This window comes from Pempheris klunzingeri, chromosome 4 (genome assembly GCF_042242105.1).
Source record: "Pempheris klunzingeri isolate RE-2024b chromosome 4, fPemKlu1.hap1, whole genome shotgun sequence".
In the NCBI taxonomy this organism is placed as follows: Eukaryota; Metazoa; Chordata; class Actinopteri; order Acropomatiformes; family Pempheridae; genus Pempheris; species Pempheris klunzingeri.
The window spans coordinates 27,037,723-27,059,362 of NC_092015.1; the positions used below are offsets into that span (position 1 = coordinate 27,037,723).

Sequence of the window (21,640 nt, forward strand, 5' to 3'; positions counted from 1 at the left end):
AGGATGAGTGAAGCTGGCAACATGCCCCACCGGAACAGCTCCATCCTTTAACACGCTGATTGATCACATTACAGTTAATTAAATATTGGCAAATTACTCTCATCCAAGGTTGGGCCATTAAAGTTTACACTCCAGCCACATTTATCACTTTCCATGTCTCTTTTATCACCGCTGCTTGTCTCCTTTCCTGTGTGTCAAGTGGATGATGATAAACGCCTGAACCCTTCATTTCTCTCACTTGCACATTTTTACCTCCTTATTCTTTTTTTTTTTTTTGGTTTAGCTTCTTACGCTTCCCACTGGCTTTTCATTTCAATGAAGTATGACAGCTCCAATGAAGGAGAGCACTGCGCTGAGTCTTTTCCATATTCCTCGGTCTGTGTGTAACCGTCAGTATCTCAAAGGGGATCAGGCAAGGGGAAAATGACAGGGAAGAGCTGGGAGCATGAAAATGACACTATCGGGCAACAGCAGAAGTAAAACACAATTGTTCAGCTGTCAGCTAAGGTGCTACCCTAATAAACTACAATAATGCTGATGGGCAGGGTTATGTTGCATATCTGACACACATATGGTATTAAGATGGCTCTCATCTTCACTGACAATAAGGCACGAGCAGGTTCCCCCCTATTTTTAGCTATGTGTTGGTCTCTTCCAGAAATCTCTTATGTCTCACATAAGGATGGTGGGAGAGACCGAGTTAGCAGACATAGATGGACACAAATTGTTGTCCACTTGGGTACGGTTGCAGAGTGATTCATTACTAATGCATTCAGCTTGCAGGCCTGAGGGGAAGTGAAGACAGCATATCACCTCTGATAAGCCACAAGGTGCTCCTTGAAAATGAGGCGTCCTTTTTATTTGGGCAGAGCTGAGAGGTAGAGGAGGATCTGGGCTGTAAAGCCAGAGCCTGTGATTAAATGCACAAGATAAAATCGTCGGACACTTGACAATTACTTATCAAGAGCTGGCCACCCCTATAAATGACTGTGATTAAGGCTGCAACGTGGTTTCACACAGAGACAGGATAACTGTAGCTCACACCAGAGCAGCTCAAGTACACATATGTGCAGTCTTGTTGGTGGAATAATTGGTTGAGCAGGGAGAGATGTCCTACAGGAATGGGGGTTGGCCAACAGCAATTATTTTCTTTGTCTTTTTCTTTTGTTTTTGTTGTTTGTATGTTAAATGTCATATGCAATAACTGAAAGTATGTTGGTAGATGCACAGAATGTCGCAAAGTGTGTGATTTTTGGCTATAAGTAAAAGCTTTTTTGATTGTCTGCCATTGCCGAACTTGGTTGAGTAGACTTACAATGGACTACAACGTGTCATTGATCATGGCTAAAGGCAAAAGAGATTATACCCATTCCAAATTGTGATATCCGAAGGCAGAGCAAAAGGCCCGCCATCACTCAGAGGGACATGACACAATGAATACTGGGACACTGACAGCATCTTGTAATGTGCTCATCCAGTCTGCCTGCGGTCCTGGTGTCAAGGTGTAAATTACATTAGGCTACATCAGCAAATGGGACATGGCTTAAGACCAAAAAACTTAGTATAGTGGGCATTTGGCTTGAGATGAACTTCCTCCTCTACCCTCACTCCCCACCTCTTTAAGTGAGTGCTTCTCTTCGTATGTTAATGAATGTTGTTCTGGCGCAAATTCAGAGACAGCCTTTAATATGAGGCTGCCTGTACTGCATTCAATTTACAAAAAAGACAGCATTAGATTTTATATCCTACTGGCCATGATTCTAGATGCCAGCTGCCAAGGGAAAAACAGAAATGTCTGCCTCTTGTACAAAATATTTCTCTCCGTAAAATTGTAAGAAGCTCTTGCTCTTTGATTTCGAAGTATTGAACTTGAAGCCTGACGTTTACAGATGTCTTAGAGGCTTCTTCAATAAGCCTCATTTGTAGCTGCCCTAGAAATATCTCAATGCCACTCAGTGTTAGAATTGAGGAACTAGATTACATAACAACAAAATATAACAGGTGTGCTGAACTTGTTTCACTTGAAAAACAAGAATACTGCCAGTCAAAGACGTCAATATTGGACAATTTTATTGAGGATCTTCTACCAATACCAACATTTTTTAAATTCCTACTTTCTGCACATTGCAACCATGATATGGTGAGTTAGGGAAATTTTACAACAGTTTATGACAAATAAACTATGGCAAAAGTATGATTGGCAAAAGACTATGGTTAGGGTTATTAAGGTTTATAGTTAGGGTTAGACATGTTGCACGCCCACCCACCACCCTGACAGCATTGCTTTCTGTGCTGCAGTACATGAAGGGCACCATAGCTGTTGCGAGGCCTGTGTCAGTGGTGCAGCTGCACAGGGCCCTGAGCCTCTCAACAGCCATGCAATGCAGGCTTTTTTGATCCAGCATTCTTTCATTCAGTTTCTTTTTTCTCCAGTGAACATAAAGGTAACATGCAAAAAAAATCATGTAAACGACTCTTTCCTCCATTGAGTTGCTGCGTCCCAGACGAGTGTACCCTGACTACAGAGCAAGAGCAATTAACAAAATATTTGAATGTGCTGGATGATCAGGCTCTCACTGCTCTCTCTGCTCCTTCTACTTTAGACAGATTTGGGAGTCTGTTTTGATCGGACTACACATCTGACACTACAAGCATGGCGAACTGAGCAAGTCTGAATCTCAGGACATAAACACAAAGAACCAAATTTCCCAACTGGAAGATATAATTTCTGACCTTCTGAGCATCCCAGTGACTGTGACACTGGGAGAGCACAGTTTTTCAATATTGAAAACAAATGAACTATTTACATACATCAGTGTGTCAGGACACAGGTGTGGACTCACTGTTGTATCCATTGATCAGGATAGCATCCGAGATGAATTACACAGATCTTACTGCAGAGTCTGATGCCAAGAGAGCGAGTTATTAAAATGTGCCAACATGACTATCAGAAAATTTTCTTTGGCTTTAAGTGAAATTGATGAAATGTGACTACCGTAAATGTTGTTGTTGGATGTGCATAATGCTGTTTAAGAGTTGTGCTTAATTCTGCTTGTTGAATGTAGTTCTGTTGAAGTTGTGCATGATGCTGTTGGATATACCTAATGGTGTCCTGGTATTTTAGCTGTGGGTAATGCTGTTGTAGCTCCATAAGCTTTAACTAGAATGGCTACACGATGTGCGTTGAAATGTGGTCTGTGTGTTTGAATGTCAGGGATCAGGGCCAAATTCGCACAGGGCCTCCCACCCCTCCCACCACATTTCTGGAGGCCACACTGCCTTGGAAGTCACTATACCCTTAGTTTGGATATATATCAGGAGGTGCATGCAATATCTACTCATTCTCAGACAATATTGGGCCCCAAATGTCATGGTATTATTACATCCTGCAGATCATGAAAGATTCAGTCATCTTAATTTTATAGCTTGTACCTCCTTTTGGATTTTGGAGTCTGAATTTAAAATACCCAAGAACACAGAAAAACAATGTCAGGAGGACAAAAGGCTGGCTTTGTATATAGCTGATAAAACGATAGGCATGTGATGAAGCAGAAAATTGATAACATCAGTGCCCCCAGAGGGAACTGTTCCCTTTACCTCGCACTCTACTTCACCTTTGATGCAGCAAACTTGTGCAACTCATGAGTCATTGTGGACATAAATAACTTAAAGTGCAGAGGAGACAATGATTTGCCATTGCTTCTGTTTGCCATGGAAGCTATGAGGCCTGCTGTTCAAAGAGTAACAGCATGATTATGTCTTAAGCATTTTATAAGCAATGAAGTATTCTTCGCTCTTCAGGAATCCATATCCAACAGTTTATTATCCTCATTATGCAGAGCGACATGCAGGGAATCTTAAGGTGACTCTACGTGTCATTTAATGCACTCAGGTAAGCCACATTAGAACATTTCACACAGTCAGATACTTTGCAAGTAGATAGTCGCTGAAATGCGATTGGGATGCCTGTGGCTAGGATCTGATACACAGATATGAAGGTGAGAAGTGAGGGCATGCTGGTGTTTTTGCAAAAGCAAAAAGAGACAGACAGACAGGAAAGGGAAGACAAAACTGTCTTATGTGGCCTGCACGTACAGCCTGCAGTCATTCCTTGTAAGGTCTTGCTTCTGTCTCTCACCTGACATACACTTTTACTTATGCTGAACCCCCTGCTGGTTGTGCCTCCATGACATAAGGCCAAAACCATCCTCATGCCCCAGGCTAAGACAGGAAAAGAGTGAGAATTTCATACTGCAAAGTGGAAATTGTTCACCGTCTGAGGCTGAAAAATAAAACACCTTTATTCTTGGTAATGGGACATTTTACAACTCCGATCCACACCCATGTGGTCCGTTTATCTGGAGGATAAAACTTTAAGATCTGCCAAATAGCAAACTGAAAGCATGAAAGTAAGTAGAAGCAAGAGGTGATGTAGACGGAGGGACTGAGTGGGGAGGAGAGACAGAAGGCTTGTAGAGAGACTTTAAGTGGAACAAGGGATGAACATATTAGAAAAGAAAGATAGGAGCAGACAATAAAGGAGGACAGGCAAGTTGGGGAATGAGTACAGGGAATATGTACAATAATACAGCATGTAAGCTAATGAAAGAATCTCTCTCTCTCTGTTTTCTCACTTTCCACACATACTTCTTTGTGGTCTATGAGTGCAGATCACCACTATCTCCTCCTGAGTTGCACCCCCATTTTATGCTCCAGTGGATGACAATAATTTAAGCCTCCCGATATGCAAATGTCCTTAATTGGACTGTCACAAGTTCCCAGGCATCGTCAACTTTACAAAATGACTGAGGCTGGGAGCAGATTGGATTTTGGTGGCCAATCTTGTACACTTAATTTTCAGTAATTTTGCAAGCGTCTCACCGCAGGGTCCTGCTACATGCCACTTACAAGACTATCTATACCAGCTGGAAGAGGTAAAAAAAAAAAATAAAATAAAATAAGATGACTCTCTGTCTTGTCATTTTCATTCTCTGCTGCATCTCTCTTTCTCTCTCTACACCCAATTACTCCCATCTCAACCAGACCCTTCAATACTCGTGCAAGTCATCTTGTTTGTACCTTTTAAAACCTCTGTGACTACGAGGTTGGAACCAGCAATTTTCCCCTCTGGAGGCTTGTTCCCATTCTGTCAGATAACTATATTTTGTTCTGCAGTCAAAACTCAAACATGTTTAGAAGAACATCTTTTCTCCGCCTATCGCAAATCTAATGGCATTGTTTTAAAGGATTGGAAGTACAGATGCGTGCGTGTCTGAAGTCAACTACCACTGGAAAAACATTGTAATTCATGAGGATTAATATAATTCTCACAATACACGGGTTGTAGTGGTTGTGTTTTCTCTGAGGGAAGAGTAGAGCTTTGTCGAACTGGAAAGTTGTACAGCCAGAAGCATCCATCTATTTGTTTGTTTGAGTGTGTGTGCGTGTGTGTGTGTGTGTGTGTGTGTGTGATCAGGGACAAAAAGAAAAACCAGCTCATGTAATATAAACTAATGAATTTAATGTATTCTGCTCTCAAGTAATAACCTTGACGTGCAGCCTCCTGGATATTGTCTGTCATCTGGAGTGATGCAAGGGTGTTAATTATACCTGATGTTCTCCTGTCAGGTTTCACATAATCTTTGTCTGTTTAAAGCTTCCTTTTTTAAATGTAGAAGGCTTCCATTGATTACTAAGCAAGCATGTTCCCTGTCAGGTGTTTGCGTTTCATTATAAGACAGCAAGGAAACCTGTTACATAATTTCCAAAACATCCTCTTTCCTGACATCAACCATTACGATGGACTGTTGAATCAAACGTCCTCTGAAGTGAAGCTTTTTGATTTCATTTTTTATCTTGCAATTTATCATAATTTCTCAGTCATTTTCTTTCTCCTCCACCCACCCACACACCCAGCCTTCTCTCAGTTAATTGAGTCTTTCATTTACATGAGAGCGAACATGTGGAAATGATATTAGCTATGATGACATGTAAAGAAAAGAAGATAAAGCACCAGTGCAGAGATAGGAAGCCGAGCACGATGGGGCTGAAGCGGGCTTCTGACTGCAGCAAAACCCCAACACAGATAGGCATGAATAAATCCCCAAATTCCTCATCCTAATATGAAAAATATCCACTATCCATTCAGTGGGAAAGAGCAGTGCTGAAGGGTGTCGATGATTTCTGCGGTGATCTCTCCATCAGTTGATTAAGATTGCGAGACGTTTGGTGGAATGATGTTCTAATAACCTCTGTGCTCTGAAATACAGAACCAGGGAACCGAGGCCATCCAGGAATTAACTGCATAGATGTGGATGGGGGATTAGTATTATATTTAAAGCTGTCTGTTACGTTTCTATCAAAAGAAGATTTTCCTTTGATTCACACATTCATTTCTCCCTGTGCTCTCCTGGGCGATGTTTAATGACGGCAGTTCATTGCTTTTTTATTCAGCGTGACAGACGATTTCTTGCCCTTGTGTGAAGATTGTACCTATTCAATAAAAAACTAAAAGAAGCGAAAGAGTGAAGGATTAAGACATTATTAGGTAATCAAGGAGTGGAGTCGAAAGTCAATGTGTTGCTATGTTGAGTGCTTTGCATTTTTCCACAATCCTGGTATCCAAACATCCACCTGAGGTCTTTCATAGAGTTATTTACAGAGCAGTGTGTGTCGGCTCCTTTCATTCTGATGCACACACACACACACACACATGCGCGCACACACACAGTGGCTAAAGCATGTGTGTGTGTCCGCTGGATATCTCTCCAGCTCCAAAAGAGGAAGAAAAACTAGGTGATGGAATGACGACAGGAGGAAAAGGGGGGATTAAAGCAGGGAGGAAGCTGTCAAATTTCAAAGAGAAAGGGAGGTCCTCCTCAGAAAACAGACAGAAAGAGGACTGGAAGTCAGATGGGATGATTTGGAGATAGGACTCGGAGCCAGATCAGAGATTTTGCAATGAAAAACACAAGTATTCAAGGGTAGACAGGATGAACCTCGAAATTTAAGTTGTATATCAAAAGCGACATCAAACTCTTTGAAGCGCAGCAGTGATGTACTGGCAAGTGATGAATGTGATATTGACAAACTGCTAAAACATGGATTGCTCTGACGGAGTGCTGCTTTGAGAGTTGAACTTCAGTGGGAAGTCTTTCAAACAACATCCCTCTCTCTATCTGACTGTGACGACTCAGAGCAGACTTTGGGTTCTTTATTTGTATGTTTGTCTCCCAGGAGGAGCGCTCTTGACAGCCTGTTGACACTTTAATTGGAGGCCTAGAGGCTTGAATACTAATCATCAACAAATACACCAACGGCAAATGTATACACATGTATATGCACACCTGAAAATGTGCCATTAACTTCATCAAACGTGTTTCACACTTCCTGATCACACATGATACTTCTACGTATTATTTATAGAAATGCCGGGACAGATGTAGTGCAACACTCTGAACCTTACATGTTGTAGATATTTTCACATATTTTGGTGTCTGAATGACTGGAAGGTATAACGTTTTTGGAACTGGTCCAGCAGGCAGCCTAGGCTGCAACTTAATCCTTAGGGGTAACTGCAAACAGCTCCAGACTCCACTGACAAAAAATATAATTTTACCTTGCAGAACACAGAAGTTGTTGGTCTACTGCTGTCTTGATTGGTTGGGTAATTTGTGGTAGCGTGTGACTTTGTGTAACACACAATAACACAAACAAACTAACCAACTGAGGCAACAGTGGACTAGCAGCTCCCATGTTGTGCTAGGTAAAACTACTTTTTTATCAGTCCTTTAGGCTGTGATGACACTAAAAGTGCTTAGCAAAAACTAGCACTGTTGCGGTACGTATTTTGATAGGGTGCAGAGAGATAAATCAAGCAATAAACAATGTAGCGTGATTTCTCAGCCCTGTATGTTGTAGTCATATAACAGTCAGCAGCTAACACTAGCAGGCTGCAAATAGATTGCAAATCTGATCTAGTGACCAGCAATTAGTTACTAAATGTAATTATACTCAGACATTTAATGATCTTACTCTTACTCAGAATGTGACCTACAGTTAACTGGACTGGTTTTCTAGAAAGAGATATACACGTTCAAGTTACTTCAACCAAATATTTTTCATGCCCTGGTGAAACAAAGGGGCATTTCTGAGTACCCTTTTCATAAATAAGGTTTTATAATTTCTTTGAAAACACAAATTAAACTGACCATATGTTTAATGTAATATGTCTCATAGCCATTCTGATATCATTCTAATGATGTTCCATAGCATTCAACAGCTGTACAGCTTTCACAGTTTTGTTTATTGTCCCCCTTGGATTGATAACTCCCTAGAAAAGCACTAACAGGCTCATCTGCCCCCCTCCCAGACACCTCTAATGATGTCATAACACTCACAGACACAGAAAATGCTTTGAGTGGAAATTTCTTTAACATCTGGAAGGACAAAGCTTGAATGTGTTAATTTCATGAGTGTTTGTTTTGCCAATAAAGCCTCAATATCATCCTTGAATAGCAGAATTTCAGTGGAACAGTCAACAGATACCCACTTCAGACATGGAGCGATGCTGCACAGAAGGACAAAGCCTCACTAATCAGTTTCCAATTTCAATAGCAGCGAACGCATCGGTTTGAAAGCAGCTACATCATTCAAGCATCTCTGCTTCTCAGACGGATGACGAGGTAGCTGACAGAAAATTCTGCTTAATAGCATTCATAGAACTCAAAATGTGTTCCTTTTTGCTTCCCTTTGAAAGAACAAAGGAGGGAGTCATGCCACTAACTCCGCTTGCCCCCTCTGCCACTTCTGTAACTCATCAAAAGACAAAAAAGCTAAAAGCCTGGAAAAAAAGAATCTCATTAGAAAGACTATTTCCCTCATCTGTGTGGTTCAGTGAGGAAGCAGATTGCATTTCAGTACTTCATTAATAAATGAGTATGTGAACAATGGCAGAGTTATACTCCATTGTCTTGAAGCCAAAGTCTAAAGCACTAAGAATGCCAGAGGTACGATAGTGTTTGTGCTGCCTGTGCTTTTCAGCTCAAAAGTCTGCAAAAGTCTGCAAAAGTTTGCACCAAAAACAGTATTGCTGAATATCACACACAATTTGCTGTGTTAGCAGTTAAGTCTTTATCTTGAACAAACTTTGTTCTGTCCACCTGTTTCTTATTGGCCCTTCACACACTGTGTCATCTATAGGAAAACGATGCATCTACTGTGAACAGTGGAAAGGGCACCACTCCAGCTCCTTAATGCACTGAAACTGAATGAAGTTGGACAGGTGGGAATTATTGGAAAAAATTAAATATATAAATAAATAAAGTGTGATCATGCAGGAAGAAGGAGAGAAAGCAAGGGCTTGTTCCAGGCCAAAATACAATCAAATGACTAAAAGAGGAAGGAGGAGCTGAATTGCAGTGGGAGGAACGCCTGAACAGAAATCACAGATGGATTAAAGACATCTGACAGCCTTGTTGTAGATAGGATTCTTTTTTAGATAGACTGTCTCTCTGCAAAATTATTTAAATCTGTTTCTGTTTAATCATGGTTTTAAGCCTCAGCTTTGAAGTAGGGGCTTTTGAGGGAATTGACACAGCAGCACCTGCTGAAAGAGGAAGAAAAAAAAAAGATAACTGTTGCCTTATTAAAAGCAGCCCCCTGGCCTCTCCAAATTTTCATTCAGCTCATGAAATGAGCTTTAAAAGGCATAAAGGGTCTCTCATCAGAAAGCCTCTTCTCTAACTTCACATCTATATTTTTCAATCGCGATAGGCCCAGATAAAAGTGACTTGCGGTTTCCATTTACACAGCTTGACAGAAGATGAGTTCATTTTAGACACCACATTAATGATCACTATGGAGCTTTGGGCTTAACGTGTGACATTTTTTCTCATGGAAATGATAAAACTGAGCTTAAATACAGTGACGGCTTAACTAAAGCAGGTAACTGACTCAAGTAGCAGCAGAAATACTGTATCTGAAGTTTTTCATGTTAAGATGTTTTCACAGTCTAAATGTGCATGCTCTGAGACATACATCAAAGCATTTTATAGAAAACCATGATCCCTCTTACAACGAGAAGCATTGGCTGTTGCCCTAACCTTTATCCTCTCTTCACAAGATACTATTTATCTCACTTCCACACATCTATCCCATCTTCCGAGTCACAGTCACATAACATAATTCACCTTACAAACAGACCCTTCTCATTCCCTTCTTGTTAATAAATATGTTGCAGTGCCCATGCTTCTCCACCTACACGCTGTACTGAGCTCACTGCTACTGTGCTAATGAGACACTTTTCATAATTAGCTGGAGATCTGTTTCCCAATCAGACAGCCAGTGAGAGGCTAATTCATCACTGCACATTAGCCAGCCTTTATGTTTACTCGTATCTATTTACCTTGCTTTATGGCAGTGAATGACAATATGATATCACCTGCTGTTTCTGGAGAAATGCGAAGCTATTGGATTCTCAGAAGAAAGCCAAGGTCAGAGATAATTGATTTTCATTAGTGCATTGGGAAGCACAGTTTGGTAATGCAGTAAAATTAGAATTCAGACATTGTTTGTTCAGATATGAGATGAGACAGCAGGAAGAGGCTGATTCCTGCTGTCAGTCTGACTTCTTATTTGCAGTGAATGATAGCAGGACACAAACAGTAATGAAAAAAAACAAATCCTGCCTTATTCAGGCTTTAAAAAAAGTGAAATGCATATGACACATGAAAGCCAACATGAAGGGAAAAATATAGAATTCATGCAGAGTTGTATATGCATGTATGGTGCACTGAGGTTGTGAACCTGTCTAAACTGTCAATGCTGTTCATTCAGCAGCCTCTGCGTATGCGGGTCACTAGTGAGACATTAGCTCGGTGTTCAAGCAAAAGGCACCGGGCTCCAGGGACCAGTCAAAGTGAAGGATTGACACATGAATAGTATGGTACGCCACAAGACAATGTGTGCGTGTGTCAGTGTTGGTGTTTGCTGGCAATTGAAAACCAGAAGTGACTGACAACCAGCGAACGTCCAGCGTCAAATATCAGCACTCAGCACAGTTTTTGCCCATTAACCTGGCTCGCACAGCGCTTCAGAAGCCTACTCAGTACAGTGGTAGCAGTGTCCTAAAAAAGCCACTTCAGCTTAACCTAATGAACCACCGAGCTAGTCTCACTTATTATCCACCACTGTGAAGTTTAGAGTACACAGGGCCACCTGAAACAGGAGCAAAGTGAATATTTCAGAATGTACTTTCGATTTATGCGTCAGAAATGTTAAGCTCCCTACTTAGTCAGCACAACAGAACAACTCAGAATTAACAGTACTGATCATAACATTTGGCCGACACCGTTTCACCCAATACTATCTCGCTTAAGAATACTTCAGCACATGGTGCTGGGGATTGAACCGACAGCCTTGTCTTAACCTGTGATCTGCGGGTGCCCCACTCTACCACCTGAGCTACAGCGTTACTTGTGGGCACCTTCCGATCCTGTCTTCACAATATTAAACCCCCCCTTGAGTAATGTAGCCATTCCGTTAATCACATCTAAGCGGGTGCAAATAAATCCTCTAACATTTGCTTGTAGCTTCGATCAAGACAAGCACTGTGGCACTTTATGATTTACCTCAATTCATAGCATGGCTTCTATATGCACAGATAAATAGGATTTTGTTATAAGTTATGCCGATGTTCTTTCTCTGTGCTGTTGGGAGAAGTTTTCTAGTATCTTAATGTTTAATAGATAAATGATTGGTTTTGGAATTATTTCTGTTTTTCCTGTGTGGCCCTCAATCATGTGCTGGCTGTCTAAATTGTCACTCAAGCACTTTGGTTGAGACCATAACAATGAACTTTATAGAATCTCAAAGTGTTTTACTTGCCTAATCTTTTTCTGTATCATAAAGCCATGGCTTGTCATGCTGCAAGCATTTTTTCAGTTTGCCATCAGTGCCAGCTACATCGCTGCATATAGTTGTCACTGGAATGGAAAAACTCAAGATGATGACTGACAGAGTTTGTGTAGGCACATGTCAACTAATAAAGTTATGTGTTGTGACAGACCAGACAGAAGCATATGCTCCAGACAAGTTTTTTTCATGCTTTTGTGTGTCAGTTCATGAATAAGAAATAGGCTTAGGTATAGCAGAAAGCTAAAGATGTACATCAAGGTGCATTCCCTTGATGGTATCTGTAGTGTATAGTTGTTTGCACCACCTACCTTTTTTATCTTCTATGTTTCTCAGGGTGAGGTGCCTGCACTTTGTCAGACATAGCCATGCATAAAACAACCAGTCTATCAATACCAGTGCATTTCACTCTATCTGACATGCTGTCTGTGTGATTTTGAAGCTTGTGAGCTGCTTTAGTGCTGCAATGATGGCTCATGTCAGTCTTAGCCAGCTTTCAGGCACAGCAGTGCCACTTTTCCTGTTGTTCCAGACCAGTGAGTGTGGTGACTGTTGCACCCTGCTCAGCAGCCTGAGAGGATTACTGGGAAGGTTTGGAGTGAGGTAAAAGACTGGAAGGGATAATGTAGGTTTGTAATGGGTTATTGGTATTTTCCTGTTAAATTAAACTGAATCAAGAAGTTCTTATAGGGAGGCACAGATGGACAAGTCTCATGTTTAAATAACATATTAAAGTATGTGGGCTAGCACTGTTAGCACCATTGCCTCACAGCAAGAAAGTTCCAGGTTCAAAATCTAGTGGCTGGAAGCTTGGGCCTTTCTGTGTGGAGTCTGCATGTTCTCCCTGTGCTACAGGTCCTCCGGCTTCCTCCCACAGTCCGAACACATGCAGTTAGGTTAATTGGTAACTCTAAGTGTGAGCGTGAATGGTTGTCTGTCTCTATGTGTTGGCTCTGTGATTGACTGATGACCTGTCCGAGGTGTACCCCACCTCTTGCCCAGTGTCAGCTGGGATTGGCTCCAGCCTCCCCCCAACCCTTACAAGTGGTGGTATATACAGTGGATGGATGGGCATTAACATATATGCTAAATTTAAGTTTTAAGCTTACGGTTTGCTGGGTATATCTAGATGTGTAAACGAAATGCAATTGCATTGCTTTGAAGTGTGTACAATGTGTTCACACACAGTGTGAATGTGCTGAAGCTGGTGGTTATTTTGTGAGCTTATAAACTATTTTCTGTGTATTACAGTTCTAGCCATCACCAGTTCCACAGCATGACCGCAGTCAGTCAGACATTTCATGTCTGTGTCTTAGATGTTCCATAATTAAAACCTGTCTGGCTAAGTTAATGAGGCTTATCTGCTACCTGTGCACTGCCCTGCCACTCCACCCCAGAAATTTGGTGGAGGAACGCACGATTACTACACAAATTTCTCTACCCTCAACTGGTTCCTGGTTGGACACCATTGCTTTAAGAGGTAGACAAAATAGGGTGGCTGCAGCACTCTGTATGTGTGTGAGTGAAAGAGAGAAAAAAATATGTGGGAAGTAGTGATGAGGAAACAAGAGAGTGACAAGAGAGAAATGAGAACTGATAGAAATAGCAATGAAAAGAGAGGGAAAGAGCTGTAAGACAGACTGGTGATGTTGAAGTTCTTGTTTATTAATAATTTAATGAGAAATCTCTCTCAGAGCTCTCACTTCTAAAATCAGGAATACCCATGTGCTCAGCCTGCTGTGTGTGTGTGTGTGTGTGTGTGTGTGTGTCTGTGTGCAAGCATGTGTTTGTACTTTGTCATTGTGTGGCTGTCAGTCTATCAAGAGCCAGAGGACATATGCTGGTCAGCCAGCTACCCTCCCTACTGTCTCATCATTTTCTCTCTTTCTCCCTGTAGGGTGGCCATTACAGTGAGTCCCCTCAGGCCATGCCACAGCATACGCACATACACTCACACGGTAGCAAACAATGAAAAAATGTTTTAGTGAGCACACACACATGCACACTTGCACACACATAAACACACTCCCTCTCCATCCATCCATCCAGCCCAGCTTGAGGGCCTTGGCGAGTGGGCTCCAGCCCTGCGCAGCAGCCCCCTGCTAGGGCCTTGGCCACATTAGCACCCTGGTGGGAGATAGGCTGGCTGGGTTTGCCAACAGCCTCCAGCTAACGTCCTCCCACAAGAGCTGGCAGCCTTCAGATGAGCTGGAATGGTCACAAAGTGGGAGAATATAATCCGGTTTGACTCATTTTTTTTCTCAGTGTCCTCAGCCACCATGGGGCTTATTTGGGCCACTTTCCACTCTAAATAAATATGAAATATGAGTCCTGTATGTGATGTGTGCTCACTGGGAGTTATTGGATTAAGTGGCTGCAGCACAGAACAGGGTTAACAGTAAGAAAAAAAAAAAAAGCAGTGATGCAGCAGTCAGAGTACATGAAGCCAATTTAAGTCCTTCATAGCGATATCACATGACAGCTTTACATGGTTTATATCCTTAGTGTAAATATATCCTGCAGCTATGCTTCCCTGTGCGGATTAACACCTGAGTCATCGTTGACTGCCTCCATTTGGTCTATCTGAGCCCGCCCTCACCCCTATTGCTATGATCATCCTCCAGTTGACAGCCATAGGGTTGAAACGTAACATACCTGCATAGGGGATGGGGGCATCTTTGTCCAGGGCCACCAGAGGAGGATCTAGCAGAACGATGTCAGTGTTTTCAGTGATCACCCCGTGGTACGATGTCTCAATCCATGGCTTGTGTTTATTCACTGTGGAGACAAAAAGCAAAGTGTGAGAACTCATGCTACAAGGTGCAACAGAGCAATCCCAACATGCCGACATATATACATCTTCAAGTTCATTCCATCTATCACAGATAAAATGAAACACTGACACGCACACGCTGACATATACAGTGTACTGCAGCAACAACACATGCACTTTTCTTTTCTGTTCTTGGCGAAGCTTCTTCAGCCTCAGTTTCTACAAGACATTCTCATTTTGCTAATCTCCCCAGCTACCTCTTTTCTCTCTTTTGTTTCTTTTCTTCCTTCAAACATTCCCTGCAGGTTTCAAAGCACATTGCCATGTTTAATCAATGGCCACCACTGTGCTGCCGGCAGAAAACTGTATTCGAGGCCAAGTCAAAACAAAGTTCATGAGCTGAGGGCCCGATTAAGGGCCATAATTGAGTAACGGCCTCCTGGGTTGTGTGTGGCACCGTGCCGACCCACTTGCCATTTGTTTACCATCTTACGGTGGAAAGAAGAAGAAGAAAGGGTAGAGGAAAACAACTGGAACCCTCAAGTCCCTCTTAGTGCTTTTTAGCTGGGCCAGAAAAAGCCACAAATTACATTTTGCCCACTTTTAGTTGGTTGATTGAAAATGACACAAAGCTAGGCTGTAATTTGAGGTCCCCCGAGACACATCACTTTACAAAAAAGAACATTATACGTGGTTTAATGGGGAATGAAGTGTCTAAGCAATAATCACTCTCTGTTCAGCAAAAAGAAAGTGGACTTTCTAAGTGCTAATCAAGCAATCATTTCATACCAGTTCAATTATTCCCTGACTGTCAGTAAAAGCCACTTGGACATGCTAAAACGTGTACTTTCCAAACAACCCAGACAGACAAATGTTACCACAATAATGTCACTTTACAAAGAGGACTTTGTTTCTGTTGTGAAACAGCGTTTTATTGTATTTTCACCACTCGCATACAATATTTTCATGATTATCTGTTTTCATGGCACAAAGATTCCCAACCAGGGGTGCTTGGAATTTGTGGAATAAATTCTCATTTGATTAAAAATATACTCTATATTGACATAATTGTTTAGGAGGAAAGTAACCATCCAAACAGAACTATCCAAATTTGTGTTATTCTGAATGTGTGAAAACCAGTTAGCTACTTTGCAGAGAAGTTAGAATAGTTAATTGAGAATAGATAAATGGTTTAAAGAGTCATCTAAGAGAGAATAAAAAATATAAAATAAACAGGTGAACTAGTTAACTGAAGAATAAACAGGTGAACTAGTTAACTGAAGAATACACAGGTGAACTAGTGAACTGAAGAATAAACAGGTGAACTAGTGAACTGAAGAATAAACAGGTGAACTAGTTAACTGGAGAATAAACAGGTGAACTAGTTAACTGAAGAATACACAGGTGAACTAGTTGGCTAAAGTAGCTGATAAAAAGTGAAATGATACAGCTGAAGTGAACACATACATGACAGATAGTGTTCAGACAAAAAGGCTGGGGACCTCTGCTCTAAAACACATGAGTGCCAGTCTCTCATGTTGTTTTTCCTGGCAAAAAACAAGTTTTGGAAGTTGGTATTAAAACATACTGTAACTTTATCAAAATGCTTGTAAAGATACAAGTGAATAAGATAAAGGACCAAACGTCAGCATGAGTTGTGTAATTAGCCGATGTTCTTGAGGACTCTGGGTAACCTAGTGAGACCTGGGGAAATATACCAACACTACAGGGATGCATATTCATGAGTGTCAGCCCAGAAAGCATAGCTAACAGCCCTGATACACTCAGGAGATCATTTACAGGGAACACATTGGTCTATTAGGGTGTGATAAATATGCATGAGTTTGCTACAACTGTGAGGAGTAAAATGATGCTGGATTTCAACTTTAAATGCCAAACTGTGTCATTTTGGGAATGAATAGCTTGTTGATGCTGCTGTGCAGGATATCAGAGGGAAACTGCATGCATGATTTCGTATGTGTCACCTCCATTGCTGCCAAATTTGTAGTTTGTAGCGCATTTTTTGGAACTCGTGATACAGGTAGAAAACAATTAGCGCAGTGGTATTCATGTCAGATCTCACACATGGAATTAAACAGACAAGTTTCTGCAAAAATCACATACTCTTAGAGTGAAAGCGTGTTGTCATGAGAGAAAAAATAGAAAGTGAGAAATTTTAGAGCGGATGAAAAAAAGCTAATCTCCTGCTCCAACTTTGGACAAGTGTATAAGCCCAATAAATGTGTAATACAGGGTATAACACTATTTGACCACAATGCGTGACAGCTAATGAGGAGTGTGGAGAATTGAAGGGGCTTGTCCTCAACTTAATATTCAGTCCTCTCACAGCTTAGTTGCTCTGTTGACCTTTAAATCCTTGATGTTGCGGTTTGTGCTGCTCACTGTGACTATTTAACAGTGTCATGCTGACCTAATGTCCCGTTATCAGCATGGCCAAAATGTTCTATTATGAAAGCACAAAGAGATCCAATTGCAACTCTATGATAGAGCAGTGAAAATGGGGGCTTTCTCTTGTCGTAAGATACGCACATCTAATGAAAGTGGCAGACAACAGAACCACTAGTGACCTTTGTGATATCACCACTACACAAGATTGAGTGCATCCTTCCATCAGTCGGCATTGCCTAGCTGCCTGCTACTGCGGGTTAATGATGTCTAAAACCCTTACAACTGTGCGTGCGTGTGTGTGTGTGTGTGTGGGGGGGGGTTGAGTATTAAAAGAGCGTCCTGTAATCACAATGTCTTGATGGGGGTGACACCTACATGTCAAACCCACGCCCGCAGCACATCCAATCACTGATAAGACATACAGCGTTGGCGCTGTCTTAATAGAATGGGGTCCATGTATTGACAGCGTCAGACATGCCCATGAATCAATATCGCAAAATGGCTGGATTTGCTCCTATCTTCTTGTATATAATGCAGGCAATCAGAGGTTGAGCAGGGGTGGAGGAGAAGGGGGCCATGGAGGGGGGAGAACTGAACGAACCAGACCATAAGTTCCAGAGGTTCGCCGGGGAATCACTCAGCCGCTCACCGCAATCGAACCCACAGCTGCAAGCACAAAAGCCTTGACACTAAGTGATTAGCTACATAGTCCTCCATGGCGACTTGAATCAAAACTAAACACGGTTAATCCTTTAATCAATATAACGAGAACATGACACTTCAGAGAAACTCGCATGCATCAATTCAATTCAAGTGGCTTCTTTGGCCTTATTGCCAAACACAATTTAAATGAATCTAAATCAATATTATTATTATTATTATTATTATTATTATTACTAAGAACAGGTCTCTCTGCATGCAGAGTCAGACAGAAATTTCTCAGAGCTGCTCTCATAAAAGTTTTGTGCCCTAATCGCACACACACACCAGTTAGAAGCTCTATTCTTTTGATATTTGGATTGAACTGTACCATGTCCGTCTACAATTGTGCTATCAGGCTTCAGACAGCTTTTAATAGGAGGCGTACTTGGAAAAGAAAAAAGCACACACACACACACACATGTGAACACACACCTGCACACCAAAGTGACCCCAATTTTATAAAGCAAACACTTCTGTTGGCTACTAAAAGCACTCAGTAAATGGCATTCAAGGCCAGTTTAACAGTGTCTTATGAAGCCGTGTGACTTTTTGGCCGAACATGACTAACTGAGATGCAAGGGTTATTAACATTTCAGCAGGAGAGCAGGAATCAAATGCACCATTTTCAGTTTCGTCTGTTAACAAGCAGGGGAAGGAATCAAACGCACCATTTTCAGTTTCATGTGTTAACAAGCAGGGGAAACTGCTCATACAAGATTGTTGTGTTTGCTTATTTAGACCTGAGTTGGGATTCAAATACCATGACCTTTTGCCACTGTGTCACACAGGGGAAGAGCAGGGAGGTGAATTCTGTTAACTGGCTTCAAGGCAGAGTGGACAAAATCTTTTCACTTAAGCCTGTAGTCTTATTTTAACCTGATTTTTCCTCATTTCTTTTAATGAAAAGCAACTAATTCCACTTTGCTCTGCCATCAGCTGTTCCATATCTTCTGCCCGTGGTGTATTTGATGTGTAGCAACTAAATTAATAAAATGTATAACTTATACGTTTCAACAATAATCACTTCCTTGTAATTTTGTCTTTTCACATGTGAGTGGAGTTTAAGGCCACTGAATCATTTTTGTTCTTCAAATCAATTTAATTACAGTGGTGGAGGGATGCAGTTTTCAGACCTGTACAGGCTAATATAATCAGGTTATGTGACAGCTGAAAGGTGAATGCAGGAGCTCGGCTGCCCTTTGCTGCTGGCTTCTGGTCAGCGGAACTCCCTCTGCCATTTCACTGCCAATTAAACCGACAGTAGTGGATTTGACTTGAGGCTCTGAGCATGGCAGAGGACCTGTAACGGCTGATTAATCTCTGACCAGGCAACGACGTGCCACCGTAACTGAGCTGGCGGGTGCCACCTCTTAATGGGTGGGTGCTGCAATCTGAACAGGTCCCAGGGGGACAGAGGAGGAAGAGAAACAGGTGTAATTAAAAAGATCTCTGTAGGAAATTAAACTCTGATTGATAAGGTCAACAAAAGGGGCTGTGATGAATACATCAGCATAATGAAAAGTAAACGTTGTAGAGACACTTAGCCATTACTGCGACCAACAGGCAATTACAGCTACACAGCAATCTGTGAGCTCATGCCAGCTCGGAGACTCTCAGAGATGTCCATCAACAGGTCACTGCGAATTATTGAGAAACACCCCAGCTCTGCCAATGTGGACGGATGTGTATCAGCTCCCTTTTTTCTTTCCCCACAACCACTCCATCGTTGCAATGATCCGTGTCTTCTTTGAACCTCGGACATCTTTGCAAACTTTAATCTTCTTTGCACTCATGCTTCGTGCTTCACAGAGCGAGCTGACAGGAACCGTCTGCCGGGAGAGGACTTTATTAAATATAAAAGCTTCTAAGTAGATTTCTCGTCTAGATATATTCAGTCCTTAAGTTCCTAACACTGATTTTGTCTTGAGATCAGTTAGACTAAAAGGGTAGCACGTGTAGTGTGCAGGCTAATAAAACTGACACTACACAGTGCATGAAATTTTCATTTTCACAGCTAATTTGCAAACGAGAGACCATCTTCCAATCGAATCCCACCAGCCTTGATGGTGTGTAAGGTGTGTATGGTGTGTATGGTGCGATGGAAACATGTGCCAGATCTATCACACACACACACACACACAGAGGCAGCCACATGCTGTCATGACAAGTAAAGATATTAGTAGTGGTGATCTTTACTTATACAGCACTGTGGATATTACACGTGTACTCACAGAGAAGCAGATGCACAGAGATGAAGTTGAGGCTGAGTGAGATCAATGTTAAATGATTTCATTTGAATCACATAATGATGAATAAGACAAATGGATCCTGAAAACAGATGAGAATCTCGGCTTATTGTCACATAACATTGATGATTGCAACATTAAGTACGAGAGGGGAACTAAAGCGGAGATCAAACTACTGCAGCTGCCAGGCTCAACAAATGAATATAAGAACGGCTTTTTGTGCTTGGGTTGAATACAAGTGAGGCCATTGCCAAGTCAGAGCATACAGCAACTGAAAGCACGCCTGGGTCACACCGAGGCCCCCCCCCCTCCACAGTCCCTCTCAGACTGTGACTCCATGACCTCTGCTGAAGTCATACTGGTTAAACTAAAGTCGATGCTTTCACGCCATCTAAAAGACCCCTCATGTCCTCTGGGATGCAATCATGACTTGGCCTGGGAAGAATTCACCTGTTGCTCCCGGATTGGCCCTTTGTGTATACGTTTGGATTTCGTTTCTTGAGATTATGAGCTGCTCGTAGCCCTTGGCAGGGTGAGATAAAGCAGGATCACAAGGTGCTTTTGCAGGTTTGTGAGTGGAACAACCTTACAATTCAGACTGCCCTGCGTTACCCTCACAGTGTGCGTAGGAGAGTGAGTGAACATGTAGGCGTCTAAAGTGTAGCATGTAAGCCTGTGTATGTTTGTATACGTGTCATGGTGCTTGTGTGGCTCATGGCAGGCTGTGAATCCTGGCCATGATCCCAGTGCCTGGTGCCCTAGTGTGTGTGTGTGTGTGTGTGTGTGTGTGTGCACACTCAGTAGGAGAGAAGAGCAGTTTTGCAGCAGGACCTCACAACCTCTGAGCCTCACAAATCTAAAGCAGCGAGTGCAGACGCCACCCTGTGAACCACAGGCGTTCTGACCACAGTAAACAAAACACAGAAACCATCTAAGCTCATCGTCATGGACAAGCATCATAAAGGTGCATTTATAGTTTCAAACTAAGAGGAGGCAAGTACTGCCTCACATATCCAGGTCCAGCCTTAAATGGTTTGTATTTGTACAGCACCTTTCTAGTCATTTCGACTACTCAAAGCACTTTTCCATCACATCCTCATTCACACATTCACACATCATTCACACAGGAGGAATCCATGTTGGAGGAGACTTTTCTTTCACACACATTCACACACTATGAAACTGTGCTTCAGGAGCAAGTTCAGGAGCGTTCAGTGTCTTGCTCAAGGACACTTCGACATGCAGACTCATAGGAGCCGGGTATCGAACCACCGACCTTCCGATTGATGGACAACTATACCTCCGAATCACAGCCGCTTTATTTGCACCTCAGTGAACAATGACATTTTAGCTTTGACATTTCTCTCTTTTCTACCCCACATTGTCCCTGCAGCAAAATGATAGAGCCCAGACAAAGGTCAGGCTTTTATCATGAGCTTGTTTTCCCTCCACCTTGGCTGAAGTGCAAAACCTGCCTCTGGAGTCAGAATACAGGAGCAAGGCGGAGCTGGAGAAAGAGAAGAGAACGCAAAAAGCACTAAACCAATCTGAGTTTTCCTTTGTGCCCTAAGTGACTGCAACGGTGTTACTGTATGTG

General features: G+C 42.0%; 1 protein-coding gene across 1 annotated transcript in view; it reads right to left on the reverse strand.

Moving 5' to 3' along the window:
• LOC139199577 (calsyntenin-2-like) overlaps positions 1–21,106 on the reverse strand; it is a 145,806-nt gene extending 124,700 nt beyond the window's left edge. Inside the window, exons 1-3 of the mRNA XM_070828626.1 lie at positions 21,053–21,106; positions 19,631–19,661; positions 14,569–14,691 (exon numbers count right to left, since the gene is read on the reverse strand). Of these exons, the coding sequence (XP_070684727.1) occupies positions 14,569–14,691; positions 19,631–19,661; positions 21,053–21,106 (208 nt within the window). The remainder of the gene's footprint in view (positions 1–14,568; positions 14,692–19,630; positions 19,662–21,052) is intronic.
• Positions 21,107–21,640: the final 534 nt, after the last annotated feature.